General features: G+C 37.7%; 1 protein-coding gene and 1 pseudogene across 1 annotated transcript in view; one reads left to right on the forward strand and one right to left on the reverse strand.

Moving 5' to 3' along the window:
- LOC148941216 (neuroligin-1-like) overlaps positions 1-20,359 on the forward strand; it is a 284,000-nt gene that overhangs the window by 177,378 nt on the left and 86,263 nt on the right. The window contains exon 6 of the mRNA XM_089104121.1: positions 5,773-5,885. Within this exon, the coding sequence (XP_088960247.1) occupies positions 5,773-5,885 (113 nt within the window). The remainder of the gene's footprint in view (positions 1-5,772; positions 5,886-20,359) is intronic.
- On the reverse strand, positions 11,650-16,829 carry LOC148941217 (uncharacterized; annotated as a pseudogene).

Genomic DNA, 20,359 nt, shown 5'->3' on the forward strand with positions numbered 1-20,359 from the left:
ATTTTAGGAAAGGGGAGAGGCTGCATCGAAACAAATTTTCACTTTTAGATTAATACCTCAGAAAGGCCCGAATCATTAGATTATTTTAGTCCTCAGTTTTGTAATTTGTGAACCAGCGTTCGGTTTAACCGATAGAAGAGTTTTAGTGAAGGTCCTATCATTATATAGTTAGTGATATGTACGAGAACAGCATTACTGCTGTTACGGTAGGAAATGAGGTTAGTGGCCGGTTTCGTATAGAATCAGGACTTAAGCAGTGTCGCATTGCATCCCCATTCGAATGGATGGTTTCGACGGACTTCATCTTAAGGAACACACCAAAGCCTCTGGGAGGTGATGGAATAATATGGGAAGATAAAACTCTCCCAGACCTAGAGTATGCTGATGATTTGGTTTTTCTAAATTTCGGTTAGTCATTGCATGCTCGCTGGGAGCAACTTGAAGGCCTTTTACCTAAAATGTATTTATGATAAATGATGATTGTGAGGTGTCATAAGTCTTTTTTTACCATTCTCAAGAAATAATCCGATAGTTTTTTGGAAAAAACTTTCTGAAATCTAAACCTCCTCCTAGGAAAATATTGGAAAAATAGGAAAGCCTCCCAGAGGTTTTGATGTATTCCATGAGGAAATGAGGTTAGTGGCCGGTTTCGTATAGAATCAGGACTTAAGCAGTGTCGCATTGTATCCCCATTCGAATAGACGGTTTCGACGGACTTCATCTTAAGGAACACACCAAAGCCTCTGGGAGGTCATGGAATAATATGGGAAGATAAAACTCTCCCAGACCTAGAGTATGCTGATGATTTGGTTTTTCTAAATTTCGGTTAGTCATTGCATGCTCGCTGGGAGCAACTTGAAGGCCTTTTACCTAAAATGTATTTATGATAAATGATGATTGTGAGGTGTCATAAGTCTTTTTGTACCATTCTCAAGAAATAATACGATGGTTTTTTGGAAAAAACTTTCTGAAATCTAAACCTCCTCCTAGGAAAATATTGGAAACATAGGAAAGCCTCCCAGAGGTTTTGATGTACTCCATGAGGAAATGAGGTTAGTGGCCGGTTTCGTATAGAATCAGGACTTAAGCAGTGTCGCATTGTATCCCCATTCGAATAGACGGTTTCGACGGACTTCATCTTAAGGAACACATCAAAGCCTCTGGGAGGTCATGGAATAAGATGGGAAGATAAAACTCTCCCAGACCTAGTGCTGATGCTGATGCTGGTGATTTGGTTTTTCTAAATATAGTTGTTAGTAAAATGCAATATTTTTGGGCGTTTTGTGTGTTCAGGCTGCAAGAATAGGTCGTGGTTTCATTTTTCGCTTACGTATATCATTTTTATCATTTTTCAATATTTATAACTATTCATAATTATTCTTGCTGTTCTCAAGTTCTCCGTCTTTTCTCTCTTGCATCTTCTTTTTTAACTTACAAAAATAGTTCGGGAGTAGTTGGGTTTTCGGGTCTGTTAGAGTTCCCTTCAAAAGGTTAGTTTTTTTCGTTTTTTTTTTCGAGCACTGAAGACGACTTTACGGAGGCCCTTGCCGAAATATCTGCTTTTGTCTTTTGGTTTCTTTTTGTCCACAGGCTGAAATTACTGTCGTTTTCTTTTTTTTAATTATTAGTTAAAAAAATTTCCGAAAAGAAAATTTTAAAACAAAAGTAAAGGCTATATTAAACTTAAGATCGGAAGAAACTGAAACCTACAATATTTCAAACTCAAATCGACCACAAATTACTACTAAAGAATAATAAATAAAACCCAAAACGAGCAGAAATTAAAATAAACGATCATAGCAAACAAAACATTCAACAGGTACTAATATAAATGAATAAATAAATCTTAAAACAAGTGAAACTTAAATTGAATGTACAAATCATGCTTGAAACGAACAAAAATCTCTACAAAAAAGAGTTTGAGAATTGCTTTTTCTCTCACTGTAAAAGTCTATAACCTACTGCGTCGTTAGGAGGGCCATGGAGGGAGGGGCAGGGGTCAGCTCCCATATTTTTGGAATAAGATATTATTAACAAGTTTTTAATTTTTTTTGTTGTTTTCTTCTTTTTTTTTTTGGGGGGGGGGGGTTAGGGCCATGGAAGTAGGGCCATGGGATAGCTCCCATAATTCATCATTCATAATTTTTTCAAGGGGGAAGGGGATCACGCCATGGAGGGCCAGGGGTCAGCTCCCTTAAGTTTTGAAATACTGTATTGTTAATAAGTGGTTTTTTTGGTGGGTTGGGCCATGGTGGGCCAGGGCTGAGGTGCCAGAATTTTGGAATAAAATATCGTCAATAAGTTTTTTGGGGGCGGGGGGTTGATCCATGGAGGGAGGGTCAGGGGTCAGCTCCCATGATTCATGGAATAAAATACCGTTGATAAACTGTTTTTTGGAGGGGGTTGGGCCATGAAGGAAGGACCAGGGATAAGCTCCCAATATTTTTGTAATAATGAATCGTTGATAAGTTTTTCCCGGGGGGAGCAAGGAGTCAGCTCCCATATTTTTGGAATAAAATATCGTTAATAAGTGTTTTTAATTTTATTTTGGTGGTGGGTCAGGCCATGGAGGGAGACCCAGGGGGTGAGATCCCATGATTTGTCATCTTATAAGTTTTTGTAGGGGTGAAAGAAGGAGGATCGGGCTATGGAGGGACAGGCTTCAGCTTCCATAAGTTTCGGAATAAAATAACATTATTAAGTTTTTTTTTTTAGTTAGAGTGAGGGTCGGGCTTGTCTGATCTTTAAACTATTTAAAAAAACCCTCAACCAAAAACGTTATATGCCCCTAGGGCATAACTTACAAAAGTTGCTCCCGGACCTTGGGGGTTGCGCAGACCCTGGAGTTTTTTTTATCTGATTTTTTAACTTACTTTAAAAAATGGCCATCTCAAAAATAGATCGGATGGATTTTGGGAAAATAGGGCAGGGGGGGTAGCTGCCCTCTAGTCCCTTTTAAGCCTTAAAAAGAGAATTAGAACTTTCAATTTCCAATCAAATGAGTCCCTTCCAAACTTTATACAACCACCCCTTCCATAAAAAAAACCTTATATATCCCCGGGACATAATTACAACACCTGCCTTCGGGTTCTGGCGGGTTGTACAAACCTCGGAGTTTTTGTTATATGATCTTTTTTCTCTCAATGTGTTTATCAGATGTATTTGGGGAAAAATAATGGTAGAGGGATAGTTGCCATCCGATACCTTTTGACTCTTAAAAAGAGAACTGAAACTCCCCCCCCAATCAATTAATTGAATCAATTGAGTCCCCTCCGAAAGCTACACCCCTTCCCCGGGGCTCTGGGAGGCTATGGTAACCCCAAAGATTTTGTTATATGGTCGTTGGACTATTTCGAAGAAAATGGCTATCTCAAAATTTTGACCGGATGTATTTGGGGAAAGGAGAGTGGATGAGGGGTATAGATGCCCTCCGATCACTTTTGAGTCTTAGGAAAGGAATTAGAACTTTCAATTTCAAATCAAACGAGTCCCTTCTGCAGTTTATACGACCTTCCCTTCCATAAAAACTTTATATGCCCCGGGCATAACTTACAATACCCACCACTGGGCCCCGCGGGGGGGGGGGCTCAACCCTAGAATTTTGTTCCTGATACTTGAAATATTTAAAAAAAGGCTTTCTCAAAATTTTTATCGAATGCATTTGGGGAAAAAGGGCGTGAGGGGAGGGGGGCTAGTTGCCATCTGATCACTTTTGATTCTTAAAAAGGGAACTAAAAATTCCAATTTCTAATTAATTAAATCCTCTCCGAATCTTACACGACCACTTCTTTCATAAGAACCTTATATGCCCCCAAGCATAAGTTACAACCCTTCTCCTAGGCTCTGGGGGGTTATGTTGATCCTCAGTTTTTACTCTCAAGTTTGACCTCAAGAGTAGGTGGGGGGATAAATGCCCTCTGATTACTTTTGATTCTTAAGAAAAGACCTAGAACTTTCAATTTTTCGATGAAATGAGCCCTCTCTGAAGTTTATACAACAACCCCTACCATAAAAACAATTATTCACCCCCAGGGCATAACTTACAATACCTGCCCCCAGGTTCTGGGGGGCTGTGACAACCCGAGCTCTTTTTATCTAATACATGAACTATGAAAGATCTAAAGCCGAGCTGGCCAGCCTTGACAAAAAACCAACAGAGAGAAAAATCCCAATGAAAAAAAAAACAACAAACTAGATTGCGGCTATCTAAAAGAAAAGACGAAAAATGTAAAACACTGCGGATATTTCGCCTGTATCAAAACAAGGCGTCTTCAGCACAAAAGAAACACAAGAAGAAAAAACAAACTAAAAACAAAAAATCCAACCACCAAAAAAAATACACAATTCGCGCAAACTAACCCACGTAGGGAAAAGCAGCTATTAGAGTTACTTCAGTAAGAACACCAAAGCAACTGAGATAAAAAAAAAATGAAATTACATTAATTATTCTGTTGTGAAATCCTCTTGTTGGCTAATACGGAAGCAAATCGTTTTGGTCTAGTAGGTAAATTAGTCCCATGGTGAATATTTAAGATCTTAATTCCCTTATTGACTGTTGATTAACTTTTCAAAAGATTATCATAAATTGAGTCAATATTTAAACTTCCTTTGTCCCTATTTATCGAAAGGTTAGCAAACATATGTTTTTTAGTTTCTATGGCTTCTCGCGCCCATGGAGTATAGCCTCTATCATTTGAAATAGCTAAGGCCCCATCAAATTTTATAGAATGATCAAGTTGAAACCAAATATGCTCTGCTAAGGCTGAAACAAAGGTTTCTGAAGGCTTGGTTAATTGTACGGTTTTTTTTTATTGAATTTCGATACTCAATAAATCTTTCAACAAATTGTTGGTGAGTCCTACAAATATAGAAATTCCCACAAAAACACGGAAACTTATTCGCACCACTTAATAAATTTCCCCGGGTTAAATACTTTCTAGACCTAAAGAAACCGCCCATTGGTCTCAACGATTGGAAACATGTATCGATGTTACATTTATGCAAAATCCGTGAAAGCTTCTCACCCAAACCAGGTACATACATTTCACTACAGAATAATTAATGTAATTTCATTTTTTTATTTGTATCTCAGTTGCTTTGGTGTTCTCACTGAAGTAATATCTGCTTTTCCCTATGTGGATTAGTTTGTGCCCATTGTATATTTTTTTTTTTGGTGGTGGTTTTATTTATTTTTAGTTCTAGTTTGATTTTTTATCTTGTTTTTCTTGTGCTGAAGACGCTTTGTTTTGATACATGCGAAATATCCGCGTTGTTTTACATTTTTCGTCTTTTCCTTCCACTGGCCGCAGTTTCGTTTGTTGTTTGTTTGTTTTTTTCTTTTTTATTGAAATTTTTCCCTCTGACTAATTTTTGACTTTTTCTGGGGGGGGTTACTAATTTTTGACTCAGTTTTCGACTAATTATACTGATTTTTACCTAGGTTTTACTAATTTTCGACTTATCTTCGACTCGGTAAAAAATTTCGGGGTGGGGGGGGGGTTCAAACCGAGTACCCCCCCCCCCGGGATACTGCCTTGTATTACTGTATTATAAAGTTTTATTATCGATGTCTAGTATTTAGTATAGTCTCAACTCGATGGAAATTTTCTTTCATATTTGAAAATAATTTTTCAACTTATTTTTTAAAGTGAATTTTTCCCCAATGACCTTATCAGCAACTACACAAATTGCTACAAAGGATCTTTTTTGTCAATATGTCTCAGATGATAAGTTCTTTTCAGAAAATCAATTTAACCCTTATTTGCTTTTTAGAAATCCAAATGAAATTCCAATATCTTTGGATCCCCTCTCACGGCAAGAAAGGAAAGCAAAATTTCTGGAATGGCTGCCTTATGATAGTATACATAAGAAATACATTACTTTAGGTAAGGCTTTAATTCTGTTTCGTGAAGAATTACCCTTTACTCTCCTGAACTGAAGAATTACCTCTTTTTTCTTAAGAAAATAATAAGGTTCTATTGGAGAATTTGAAATACAGGAAAATCTTCAGAATTTTAATAGAAAGACAAATATTTTTGTGTATAAGATAGACTTGTTCATGTAGAATCAAAACTAAATATATTATAGGCAGCACAAGGGTGCTCCTTAATTAAAAATTCAAAAACGTTCAGAAATCAAATAAAAAAAAAAGTTTTTTTAACTGAAATTAAGGAGCGACATTAAAACTTAAAACGAACAGAAATTATTACGTATATGAAAGGAGCTGTCCCCTCTTAAACGCCTCGCTCTTTACGCTAAAGTTTTTTATTGTTTAAAAAAATAAAGTTATGAGACAGAGTCAAACTTCAACTTAAAGAGCGAGGCGTTGAGGAGGGGACAGCCCCTTTCATATACGGAATAATTTCTGTTCGTTTTAAGTTTTAATGTCGCTCCTTACTTTCAGTTAAAAAAAAACTTGTTTTTTTATTTAATTTATGAACGTTTTTGAATTAATGCAGCTTTGATTTTGGCTCACCGTATATGAATAAATAATACGAAATTTGCATATGAGTTTTACTTTTTTTGGCTAAATGGCCTTCTCTAAATTTTGTTCTGACGTAACTCACGAATTAACTTACGCAATGAACTTCTATATTCGTATGTTTTTATTACGTTTATAAGGGAGTTCGTCCCCTTTGTCAATTCCTCACCCTTTACGGTAAAGTTTTTGTTCGAATCACGAACCCCTGAATCACAATGGCCGGTTAATTAGAATAGATAGCTCTTTTGAAAGTACTAAAAAAAAACTTTAGCGTAAAGACCGAGGTATTGACTTGGGGGTAATCCCCTCATATACGTAATAATTTCTGTTCGTTTTAAGTTTTAGTGTTGCTCCTTACTTTCAGCTGAAAAAAAACTTTTTTTTTATTTAATTTCTAATCGTTTTTTAAATAATGCCGGGAAACCCGGTGCCCCCTTCATAGAAATGTACCTTCCCCCAAGCAAACATCCTCTATGAAAAGATCCTCCCCCATAAAGTTTCGGTTACTATTGAGCCGGGTCACTCCTTACTTACAGTTGGTTACCACGAACTGTTTGAAATTGACGTGGGCACAATATATTTTTTTTTCACCAAGGTTCTTCGTATGAAACGAGTTATCGTAGAAACATAGGAAGGGGCTAATTCGACTGGAAATAAAAAGATCTAGTGCGTTTTTCAGAGTAAGAAGTGATAAGGGGGCCACCGTACCCCCTCCCACGTACCTTTTTGTCCAAACACTTATAATAAAAAATTTCAGATGGCCAACTTGTTCAGCATAGTTGAAAGGTCAAATATCTCTGCCTCTGGGGAAGACAAACCTACCCTCTCCACAGCCATTGCGGCAAGGGCTGTAAGTTAAGTAATTTGCCAATTGCTTATATATCGTATTTGTTATCAGGAAAGGCGGAAAGGTTTGACCTTTGGTGTCCAGAAAGGCCAAGGGCATTCAGATGAAGATTTCAGGGAATAATGAGGGTAGTGTTGACCTTAATCAAAACACATTGTGTGCATGTGGGTTGTCAAAAAGGCGTATTTCAGGAATGACTCAAGACATTAAGTTGGAACTATCAGGGACTGATTAACGGGGTGATCAATTGGCCAAAATGAAATACGTGCACACTAACATTATTATTACTACTACTACTATTACTTCTACTTCCGCTATTACTACTACGCTACTACTACTACCACTATTACTACTGCTACTACAACTTTTTTGCAGCCTACAACTACTTTTGTTGTGACTTCTACTAGTAAGGCTGAGGATATTAAGGTGGAAATTTGAGGAAATGTTGAGGGGAAGTTGAATAAATTCAAAACCCACTATTTGCATACCGTTTGTCAAAATGGTGCGTCACCAATATATTAGGAACAGCCTAGCGTATTAAGGGGGAACGGGTTAGAAACAATCCCGGCTATCTCGTCCATGTTAAATATTTTTAGCTTGTATGGCGACAACAGACGCATTAAGGGATCGATTTCGGTTTCTATCTGTTCCCCTGATCTAGCAATATAATCTGAGTTTGCTATTTTTTTAATATTTTTTACTTGGCTCTCTAAATTAGACTTTTTCGTGCAAATTCCATTTCAACTTGTCTGAGGAAACGGTAAATACAAGTTTAATAAATTTAACACGGACTTGTAGAGGATTTTGAAAGGAACAACTTGACTTTAAAGTTTTTTTCCAAATTAGTTTAAAAAGACATTTTCATCAGTTTATTTAAAAGTTGTTACCATCAGTTTTATATTAGTAACTCCTGAACTGTTGCATATTTAGTTTCAATAGGCGGGCATAATTACCGGTTTTCAGGTGATAAACGTTCAGGGTTTCAACTTGTATCGATTGACATCAAAGGCGAATATTTCGACATATTATGCAAATAGGAATGCTCCGTCAAATTAGGTTGCGGTCAAAGATTTTGAAAGAAGAGAAAGGCAATTAAAGAAATTGGCCTTGTTATTTCACAAAAGTGCTTTGTGAAAGATGGTAAAGAAGCGTAATAAAAGAGGCATTGCGTAAACAGCAAAAAACTGGTAATTGCAAAAATATTTGTATATATTTTAACAAGGGATTACAACAATTCAAAAACCTTAAAAAGGAAAATCAAAAGTATGAAGCTTTGTACAAATTGTTGTTAGAAATCGGACTTGCTTGAATACTCAAATATCTTTGAAAAGACACAGCATTTCTCATTTTTCGGGAAAATTTGTATCCTAGTATATTCTGACCCAAAAAACGATATAGATTACATCAGTATTGCAATAACGTTCTCACATATGTCACATCTATGTGGAAAAATTGAAGATTTTCATGCATGGAGAAGTTTACATGAAGTTGCTAAGAGAGTAAAAAACTGGTAATTGCAAAAATATTTGTATATATTTTTACAAAGGACAGCAACAATTCAAAAATTTTAAAAGCAAAAACCAAAAGTTTGAAGTTTAGCAGAAATCGCTGTTAGAGTTCAGACTTGCTTAAATAATCAAATAATATCTTTGAAAAGACAGTAGTATGAAAACACATTAAATTGCTTAAAGAACAAAAACTGGCAAATGCAAAAATATTTGTATATATTTTGACAAGGAATTACAACAATTCAAAAAACCTTTAAAAAGAAAACAAAAAGTTTGAAGCTTAGTAGAAATTGTTGTTAGAAATCGGACTTGCTTGAATAATCAAATAACTGTGGCTAGAAGACAAGCAATAATGAAAATTCATACATAGAAGCCTGCCGCGAGCCTCCTGCCGGGGCCCAGTACCTGCCGATTAATTCTTCTCCCTTCCATCTTTGTGCAGGTGAGCGTAGAAATTTAAACTTTAATTTAACACCAAGAATAATTCCGCAGAAATAAGGTAGCTTATCTTTAGTATCCACCTTAGCATTCATATTGCACACATACTCTGAAAACATTCTTCCAAATGGAAGTGATCTATAAGGAGTAAATTTTGCTTCCATTTTGATCGGAAGCACCTCTCATATATTCTGAAAAATTTGGCCCGGCAATAATCCCCTTTTGAGGCTTGGTCACTCTTACCCCTTGGGAATGTCCCCACCCTCTTCCATTAGTTATTGCAAAACATAGTAATTCAGTATGACCCTTATACACACTGAATATACGTTAGCTATCCAATAGGTCTTAGCCGATTGGTTAGGACATAATTTACGTTTTTTGCCATGAAAAAAAATCACAGAAACTGGCGCTTCTTGTCACAAGCAGTGGCGCCATTTCAGAAAACCTCAGGGGGGGTAAAGATCAATTTTAGGCCCCGTCCAGACTCAAAATTTAATTACTCTGCTACTCTTCAATTTAGTCTTCAAATACACATTAAAGCAACGTAATTTATTTAGATTTTCCCTTTTGCAACCTGGTTAGAGACCAAAAAATCGTTACAAGATGGAACATTTACCACACAAATTGAAAACTGAAAGTTGCGTGCAGTAACTTAAGCAATATATATTTCCTTGGCTTCATTTTTGTGAAGTCGTTCACAAGCTTTTCAAAATTGAATTCCTTCACTGCAGCCTTTTCAGAGAACATAAGAAGCAAATGCGAAAGTCGCTCGTTGTCCATTGTTCCCCGAAGGCAATCCTTTACAAATTTCCACACAGAGAAAAAATCGTTTATTTGAGCATGTTGTGAGCGGAAGTGTGAGGACTACCCTTACGACCTCAAGAACCTCAGAATAAGCTTCTTTAAATCCTTCTAGGCTTTCGAAAAGATTTAAAGCGTTTGCCAGTTTCTGTGGAAGCTGCAACACATATACACGATCTATCAAAGCTTGACTCTTCAGTTCTATAACATCGATCTCAGCCTTATCGAAGTATGTCGCGATCCCGAGAAGTAAATCTGTGTTTATGAAGTCTTCGGACTTGGGGTTAAAGCATCGTGTGGCTTCTACTATTGGCATCTGGACTGAAAAACACTCTTTAAACACATTTACCACTCTGTCCAAAACCTCGCAGAACTCTCTTCGCATTTTCTCTTCTGTTCTTGGGCCCTCAGATTTGGTGCTGTGCTTTCCAAGTGTTGATTTCGTCAAATAGTCCCTGAGTCTTCCAGATATCCTCTGAACTCGTTTTGATTTTGTTGGTATGGTTGAAGCAAGAGCGCTTGTTACGGACAGATCAGCTCTGACATTAATAGCCATTTCCTTAGATTTGCCGTATAGGACTCGAAAATACTCAACATCACGCATTGTCTTCAGTTGGTTTTCTATTGTGGTGATTAAAGTGTAGGCGTCTGAATTGATCGGATCTGGGGTTTGCAGTTGTTCAGAAAGAGGGTTGATCTTCGAGAGAGGCAAGAACATCGTGAAAGACTTGCAAATTGAATATGAAGGGAAGCGACTCTAGTTGATTCTTAAGATCTCTAGCTTCTGCCACTTCCTCGCTGTCAGAAGATTCTTGAACAACTGACAGAGCTGCGAGTATGCAGTTATATCTTACCAGAATTTTAGCCACTGATCTATACCAGTAAGACCAACGTGTGACAACTGTCCTTTCAATTGTTTAGCACGGACGTGTTGGCAGTTTTCTGGGCCTCGATAAACAACTGGTATCGAGTTTTGCTATTGGGGACAAAACCAAAAACTGTTGGCAAAACTGAAAATACAGACGAAATTCTTTGTATTTTCTACATAAAATTGCTAATAACAAGGTATAGTCTACGGGAATGACATTGAGTGTACAGCACTTGTGGTGCCTTTTCTTGGAGACGGGCACTGCACTCTTTAAAAACGTCTACTCATTACACTTGCCCCGTCATAGCAGTGTCTAGCATATTTGGACCAGTCAAAGCTGATACCCTTTGTTTCTTTGTAAACAAAGTTGGCAAAACTCTCAGCGTCAACCTTGCTCATGTGGTAGAAACCTATGGCTCTTTCTTTGATTTTCATATCATGAACATAGCACACTAAGATCGGAAGTTTGTTCCTTTTTTTAGAGATCTTTTGTTTCGTTAGCAAGAAAATATTTTGCTTCTCTGACTTCTTTTGGGATAGAACTTTTAATTTTATTTTCTATGACCTAAATGTATTTGTTTTGGTACTCATGTGACATTAATGGCCATAGACCTTGCGAGACTTGTCCATTAGGTCCGTGTTGATTTCCGTTAAAAGTTCTATCGTCTCAACAAAATTCCCTCGATTGGCACTGGACTCTCCATCATCACGGCCGCGAAACGCAAGACCTTTCCGTCCAAGTGAGGCTGTAGTTTTTAGCAGAGCCTTTATACACCGTCTGTTCTTTAATATTTCCTTTTCCTGTTCTTTGGAGAGGCATTAGGCAACAGATTCGGCCGTCTCCGTCTCAATAACTTTAAATTTGGTCCAGGAAATGGTACTTGCTTTATGCCAGTCACTGCTTTCGTGCTGCCTTGCCAGCTCTGAACTGTCTTTCCGCTTTCACAATCCTACGTCGAGGATCTGTCACCTGATCTTAGCGATGGTCCACTGAAGTGTCGGCAACAGAAGCAAAATACCGAGTCCTATTCTTTTAAATATTTGAGCCATGGATACGCCAAGAAATAGGAGCTGTTGAATTTTCGTGTGTGATTCCCGATGGTAGTGACAGGATAGTTAGTCAGAACCGGTTGACAGGGGTTATCATATTGGTTCATGGATATATCTGTACTGTTTATGCTGGAAGCCGTTCCCTCCGTTTCTGGTTGGCGCAGATATGTCTCCCCAGAATTTTGTCTCACGTCCAGATGCTCGTTTGGCGGTAAAATCTCGGTCTCCGGCGGATTTTCCTTTGATGTTCCGGCATCACTGTCCTACACAGTAATCAAGTTGTACTTTTACACCAGTAATGTGCCAAGTGCATCTATTTTTCTTAACTCAAGTCCCAATATGAAAATTTTTTTTGGGCTAAGAATGATTATAAAGTATTATTTCGAAAATCTACTTATAGGACCCGTGGTAGCCATAACGCCAATGCAACCTACTTCCATAATTGCATTCATTAATTCTTAAGCCCCGAGACCCTAAAAATTGGACCCCTCAAAAAACTAGGAGGACCATGCCCCCCCCCCCCTGCACGCCTAATAAAAAAAATGGCACCACTGGTTACAATATCTGTTTTGTTTCTTGAATAGGCATTACAAATTTAAAATTCTATTTGAATGAGTCCTTTCTTGATATTAATTAAAAAAACTTTTTCTACAAAATAAGTTTTTCAAAGAAAAGTAAAGATCTTCATTAAACCAAAAATGAGCAAAAATAAAATAAAATAATCTACCAAGCGTGAAACTACCCAAAACCAACATCGATAAATAAGTGAAACCCAAAACGAACAGAAATTACAATAAATAACCAAGTCAAACTCAAAACGATCAGAAACTAACATGAGCGGGGCTTATAACCCCTGTGCCTTCCCAAGGCCAGTACATAATTTGCGCTTTACTGAAGAAATATAAATGTTTTTACTTTCATAACTTTAACAAATCAAGTAATATTAACATTTATTTTCGCCGTTTCAATTTCCAATCGAATGATTCCTTTTTGAATTTTCTACGACAACGGTTTCTATAAAAAAACTTATATGCCCCCAGGACATAACTTACAACCCTTGCCCTGAGGGCTGTTGGGGGGGTGTAATCCTCAAAATCATATTTTCCGGACCTTTCAACTGCGTTAAACAAAATTGCCATTTGAAAACTTCTATTAGGCCTCTTTGGGGAAATGATAGGTGTGAGAGGAGTGTTAGTTACCCTCCAATCATTTTCGTCTATTAAAAGGGACAAAAGCCGGCCTTGTTTCCATTTTAATGAGCCCTTTTTGAAGTTTCTACAACATCATTATCTATAAACACCTTATATGCCCCCAGGGTATATTTACAACCCTTGTTCCGAGGGCTCTGAGGGGTTATTGCCCTCTAGATCACTAGAGCACCTAATAACTTGCGGAATTCCAAAGGGGTCGATTTTAGGGCCACTCCTTTACCTCGTTTATACTGCGGATATAAGAAATTTTATGAAAGATTGTTTGACAATATCATTCGCAGATGATATAGTTTTATTATTCCGAGCTGTAAGTGTTGAAACCCTTTTTAAGACCATGGAGAGCGTGTTGAATGATCTAATGAAATATACGAGGGGTAACTGTTTACTGATTAATATTAAAAAAACAAATTCCTTGATTTTTTTTCTACTATTAAAAAAGTAAACACTGAACTATCTTTAACAGCTGATGGACATTTAATATATAGGGTTTCCAAATTTAAATATTTAGGGGTAATCATTGATGAATTATTGTCAATGAAAGAACAATTAAATATAAAAATTCTATAAAAATTGCAAGAGGAGCTGGGATTTTGTAGAGATTTAAAAATTTACTTCCGCAAAAAGTTTTGCGAACCCTTTATTTTACTCTTGTTTATCCTTATATGCATTATAGTTGTTTGGGCTAATTCTTTTTGTTATAATTTAAAGAGAATTCAAATCTTACAAAATATTTGAATAGTCTAGCATAAATGTTTGAATAGTCTAGCACCCCCAGGACTAACACAACTTTTCCTTTTTAATTTATCGTCATATCAACGTCTATCCAGCGATCATATCGTTGGATAGCATTATCATGCTTATCCAACGTCGTCATCTACACATTTTTCTCTTATCTCGGATATCTGTCACACGCAAAGAGCAGCTTTTTCAATCATATACGTTGGAGTAAAATTATGGAACAGTATTCCGCTGGAAGTAAAAGATTATGTTTCAGTTTCGCCATTTAAATATAATTATAAGAAACATCTTCTTTCTACTAGTACAAATAAATAGTTTTTAGAAGGAATCTCTTTTTTATGTAGTGTACAGTGCCTTTTTTTTTCTTCAAAGTTTGTTTGTTTGTCAATTTGTTAGTTGTCAATAATTAGTGATAGTATTTGTATGAATATTCGAGTTCTCCAGGGATTCCACTTAGGCCCTAGAGATCATTGATCATTTTTTTTTTGTTTTTTGTTTTTTTTTTAAAGTTCGTTTGTTTGTTAATTTGTTGTTTTTCAATAATTAGTGATTGTATTTGTATAAATATTTGAGTTCTCCAGGGACTACATTTAGGCCCTAGGGATCATTGATCAGTCCCTGGAGTTGTGTTTTATTTGTATGTTTATATTGAATAAAGTCAAAGTTCAAAGTTCCAAAGTTCAGAGACCTAATTTTTAATACTTTTAACTACGTTGAACAAAATGGCTATCTAAAAATTTTGATTGGATGTGTTTGGGGAAAAGGGGGGCGTGAGAGGGGGGTTAGTTGCCTTCTAATCACTTTTGACTATTAAAAGTGGCACTAGCCCTTTGAATTTCCAATCGAATAAGCCCTTTTCCAGTTTCTACGACAATGCTTTCTATAAAAACCTTATATAGCCCCGGGGCATAACTTACAACCCTTGCCCTGAGGAATGTGGGGGGAGTGGGGTTGTCATCCTCAAGGACCTAATTTCCAGAACTTTGAACTACGTTGCACAAAATGGATATCTGAAAATTTTTATTGGATGTGTTTGGGGGAAAGGTGAGCGTGAGAGGTGAGTTAGTTACCCTCCAATCAATTGCGACTAGTAAAAAGGGTACTAGCCCTTTGAATTTCCAATAGAATGAGCCTTTTTGGACGTTTCTGCGACAAGGGCTTCTATAAAAAACCTTATATGCCCCCAGCTCATAAATTACAACCCTTGTCCTGAGGGCTATGGTGGAGTTTTCTCCTCAAAAACGTAATTTCTATCTGGAAATTAACTACGCTGAACAAAATGGCTATCTCAAAATTTTGATTGGATGTGTTTGGGGAAATGGTGGGCGTTGAAAGGTTGTTAGTTGCCTTCCAATCACTTTCGACTATTAAAAAGGGCACAAGCCGCTCCAATTTCCAATCGAATCAGCCCTTTTTGAAGTTTATGCGACAACTCCTTTGATACGAAGCGCCATGGTATGAAAAAAAAATACATTGTGCCAACATCGTTCTTTACTTAGGCCGCGCTATTGCGCTGCCTATGATTCTAGTACCATTGGTTTAACACGATCACTGCTGACAAAAATAAATAAAATGTACCTGCATCTGTGACCAACGTTCGTGGAAAAATGCAAAATTTCGCCTTTTTGGATGCAAAAGCTTCAAATCTCCGGTATAACGCTCCTGGGTATATGGGATTTCATTATGCAAGTCTCTGCAATATTACGCCGCTTAGGAAATTTTCTCCCCCTCCCTCTTTATAAAAGTATTCTGTAAGAGCAAATTCCTTATGTATATAGTGGTATAAAAAATCTGTTTTGTGAGCATTAATTTTTATTGGCACAGATCATTCTCTACTTAGAGTTTGTTGCCACCCATTATTAATTGAACTTCATGTTTTTAGATATCTGCTGATGCAAAATCACAGATAGCCTATAATATTTTAATATTCAAATAAATTTGAACCTTTATCTGTATAGGCTTTATAAATATGGATGTTATTTCTTAAAGTATACACATATACATATTTATATGTAAATATATATATAAATATATATTTATATATTTATACATATATATATATATATATATATATATATATATATATATATATATATATATATATATATATATATATATATATATATATATATATATTATTATTATTTATTTATAACCCGTCGTTACAAAAACACAAGACAGAGTACAATAAAGATAAAGAAAAATAAAAAAGAAGAAAAAAAACAAAGGGACAAATAATACATCAACGGATACAAACGAGAATAACACTAAACTGACAAGAAATAAGAAACAATTCTACACTTGACTACTGCTTGAGTAAACTATGCCAGGGGTGGTTACCAATTTTACTGTTAGAACGTGAAATCTGATTTTCAATTATGAAAGTGGTATCTGCCAGTTTAAACCTATTAATGAGGTATGTGTTACGTGTCCAGGGAGGGGGTCTTAAAAGGTACTTAGCATATTTAAAAAATATTGCTCGAAGTTTCTGTTTAGTGGCGCATGGAAATGTTCACCAAAAAGGGCTCAGGTATAAAAAATGGGGCAATGCTAGTGCAGTATACAGCCGAGCAAGGATAAACCGGTTGAAGCTGAACTTCGTTGCAACCAATCTGCTGTATGCAAAACCGGTACGCTTTTCGAGATGCTGAATTAATAGATGTCGTGTGTGTCTCAGCGTTTTACCAATCGGTAGTCCAAGATAAATGATGTGATCTGCTGGCTTAATACTTGTCTGTCCAAGGTCTATGGTAGGCGGGACTTGGTTTTCGGGCCAATTAAACAGTAATACCTCTGATTTTGCAGCGTTAAATTCTAGGCCTATCGCAGCATATTGCTTTTGAAAAATAGCAAAATTGCATTCGATGCCACCAATATTCCGGCTCATATTTAAAATATCGTCAGCATAACACAGAAGAGAAAAGGTCAATACCATCCAGAACACACGTTATTTGGTAATTTTCCTGTGCTGGAAGAACACTGTTATTAAAAGCCGGGGCAGAAGTAGGAGCACCTTGCCGGGCGCCTTTTCGTACTGGGACGGTTGGGTAAATTTCCCTTATATTCATCTCGGGCGAAACAACTTTTATTTGTGCCTGGAGGCTTTCATACATGTCCTTTAATGGCATTATGACATCTCGTTGGACGCCTCTCTTTCCCATTTCTAGAATAATTTGGTCGTGGATAAGGGAATCAAACGCACGCTTGACATCATGAATGCCAATCGCGACCGACTCGCCTGAGCTTTCAGCGTCAATAAGGACAGAAGCCACGACGCTTAGCGCATGGCCACAGCCAAGACCAGGTTGAAAGCCAAATTGGGAGGGTGGTGCATAACATTTCTCATTTATTTCTTTAGTTATAAGTAGCTCAAAAATTTTGCAAAAAGTTGTTGATATAGTAATGGGTCGAAAAGACGTACATTCTTCCAGGGGTTTCCCTTTTTTGGCACAGGGCAAGGGACCCTATGCAAAAATTACTGGGAACCACACCTTGCACAAAAATCATCTGAAAAAGCAGGGCAAGGTGCTGAATGAGCATTGAAGATGGGTTTTTTAAATGAAGAGCAGAAATTCCATCAGCACCACGAGACTTTTTCTTTAATGCGACGGAGCACGTTCTGAACCTCGGATACCGACACAGTAACGTCAGAACGGTCGGTGCTTGATAGGAAATTATGCAGCTCTGCCTTGTATTTTGCGCTAAGAGTCGGACAGGGGGATTTAAATTCTTGTTCGTAATAAGTTCTCCAAGATTCGAAGGAAATGAAGATGCAGCAAAATTCGGCTTTCTTTTCGGAAAAGAGTCTTCCATATAAGGTCAGGATTTCGTAGAGCATCTTCAGAAGACTTAGCAATTACATTAGACCGGTGGAGAGCCAATTCTTTTCCAAACTTTCTTTTGTAAGGAGTCTAACGGCATTTACAACCCCAATTCTCGGCCGTCCACACTCCTTCCAAACAGAAAGCCAAAATTTTGCCTGGTTGCATGCATTAACTAGGCCAGCATTTTGCGACCAACCTGAAACTTGCGTACCAGTCTTAATTTTCTTTATGGGAACAGCAGCTTCCTCAGCTTAGCGAAGAGCGTGTGTAATTTGGGCGGCATATATATCAAGTTCAAGTCGGGCCTCTTTCAGTTCAATTCGTCGTGACTGGATCAGAAGGTTAAATGGGATTTTAATTTTAGCTAAAATTTCATCCGAAACTTGCGTAGTAAACCGACGTATTAACATTATTCCAATCCCGTATTTGTGTCCATTTTTTTGTAGTTTTTGCTGCGTTATTTTGGTGTGGATGCTCAGATTGTGTAGCGGGAGGTGTGATTTGCAGTTCTATTGAAAAATGGTCAGAAGTAAAAGTAGTGCCAGACACCCGTACTGAAGTAGGGAGTAGGTCTTTAGAGCAAATAACATGGTCTAAATTAGAAGTACTTCCTGTGTTGTGTATGTATGTAAAATTTTGGTTTTTTTCTAAAATGGTGAATGTATCATCTAGGAGACCATGTACCATACTTTCACGATCACCGGTAAAAAGCGCGTTAGTTTCAGTAAATTCAGCACTCATAGGACAGTTAAAATCACCTAATATTACACAAGGCAATCTTTCTAATCGGATTTTGCTAAGACATTCAGCTAATTTACTTAAACTTTGCGCAAATTCGGAGAGAGATGCGTCATCACGATAGTCGGTTGGCATGTATACGTTCACAACAACAAAATTACACACTTGAACCGCTAGAATGTTTTGCGTTGAAAAAAACAACTTTGATTCAACATCGTTACTAATATACGTCACGAGATCCCCCGGAGGGCCTTCATTGGTCCTTTTTTCTGACAGCAGGAACAACATACATGTTATTAGCACGGAAAATGTCCAGTTGACCTACAGAAATAGGAAGAGCAAAGTGCTCTTGGATACACACAATTTGATTGCTTTTTAGCATTTCACAAACTATTGGGTGCCTTTTTGCGAAATTCCCATTCATATTCCAAGATAAAATGTTCATTGAGTAGCACGGGCAAGCCTATTAGCTTTTGAGTCTGCGTTTGCAGGTTTATTTGCCGAGCAACGGACGCTGTAGCAAGAATGTCCACTAGTGGTGCAGCTTATGCAAAAAAGCGGTTGTTTACAGGGATTGAGACGATCAGATGTATGTTCTACGTATCCACATCTGGAACATTTGGGCTGATTGGTGCACTCGGATGCTAAATGACCGACTGTATGACACGAGTAGCATCGTCTTGGAGTGAACACGAATACTTCGGCGGGTAGTTTTTCGTAGTGCACTTTAATGGAGTTGCGGACGAAGATTTCGAGCTCTGTGTCGCGACTCAAAATAAACTTTGAACACACGAGAGGATCCACATTGCATAACTTTGTAGCACAGGGGATAAGTTCGTGCAATGACTGCTCATTCAGGTCTTCAGGGACGCGCTTGAGTACACCAATATAGCTCGGTGAGCGTACGGACGCAGTAACACCACATTTATCACTTTTCAGTGTTGAGGGCAATTGTATCAGCAGTTTTCTTAGATTTCACCACTAGTTTCCAGTCACCCTTCAGTTTACGAAGCTCACTTATGTCCTCGCTGTTCGGACTGACCTTGTCAATAAATTCCTTTCGCGCACTAGGTGTATTTAAGCTGTCAGGTAATTTTTTGATGACAACAGCGTAACTAGGCCGGAGGGGGGGCTCCTTCGTGGGTTCGCCCGGTTTCCAAGTCCATGGCCGATTTTGTGCCATTTCGTATAGTCCAACAACCTTACGCTTGATTTCGTTGAGCCGACAGATAGCTGTCGCTGAGGTGGATTCCCCGACAGTAGGAACAGGGCATGGCGTTAGGATCACAAAGGTAGTAATCAGCTTTTTATCGCGAGTTGCAGCATGGTTAAACCATCTGCACATATCTATTACGTTCTCATCCTCCCTCTCTTTACTATGCTTAATCAGCCGGGTCTCGATTTTTAGCTCCTTATGCAGTACAGCTTTAGCTTCAATAATTTGCTCAAGAGTGAAAAACTCAGGGCAGTTGCCGTGATCACCTCTATTTTCAGTCCATCATTCATGACACGTGTTAAAAAGTTCAGTACCGGATTGATAATAAGCTTTTCACCTTTTATCGCTTTTCTCCGACATTGCAATCGGATGCCAAAGAATAGTCCAAAAATCAGTCCGTGGGCGTGATAATAAGCGAGGGCAAGCGTAGTTCTTGCTACCTGATCCCCGCAGTTTAAGGGAGTAACACTCCCGGCAGGTACAACGGCCCTTGCGACAAGAAACTCCCTCTTCTGCTCGCTTATTGGTAAAATTTAATTATAAATGATACTATAGATGGCGCGCCAATTTACTCAAGAAAGATGGCGCTGGTAAGAAGGCCTAAAGAAAAGCCCAAAGTAATACGTAACCGAACCACGG

The sequence above is a fragment of the Artemia sp. Qi Xiang Cuo genome, chromosome 18, assembly GCF_049724085.1.
Source record: "Artemia sp. Qi Xiang Cuo chromosome 18, ASM4972408v1, whole genome shotgun sequence".
Lineage (NCBI taxonomy): Eukaryota > Metazoa > Arthropoda > Branchiopoda > Anostraca > Artemiidae > Artemia > Artemia sp. Qi Xiang Cuo.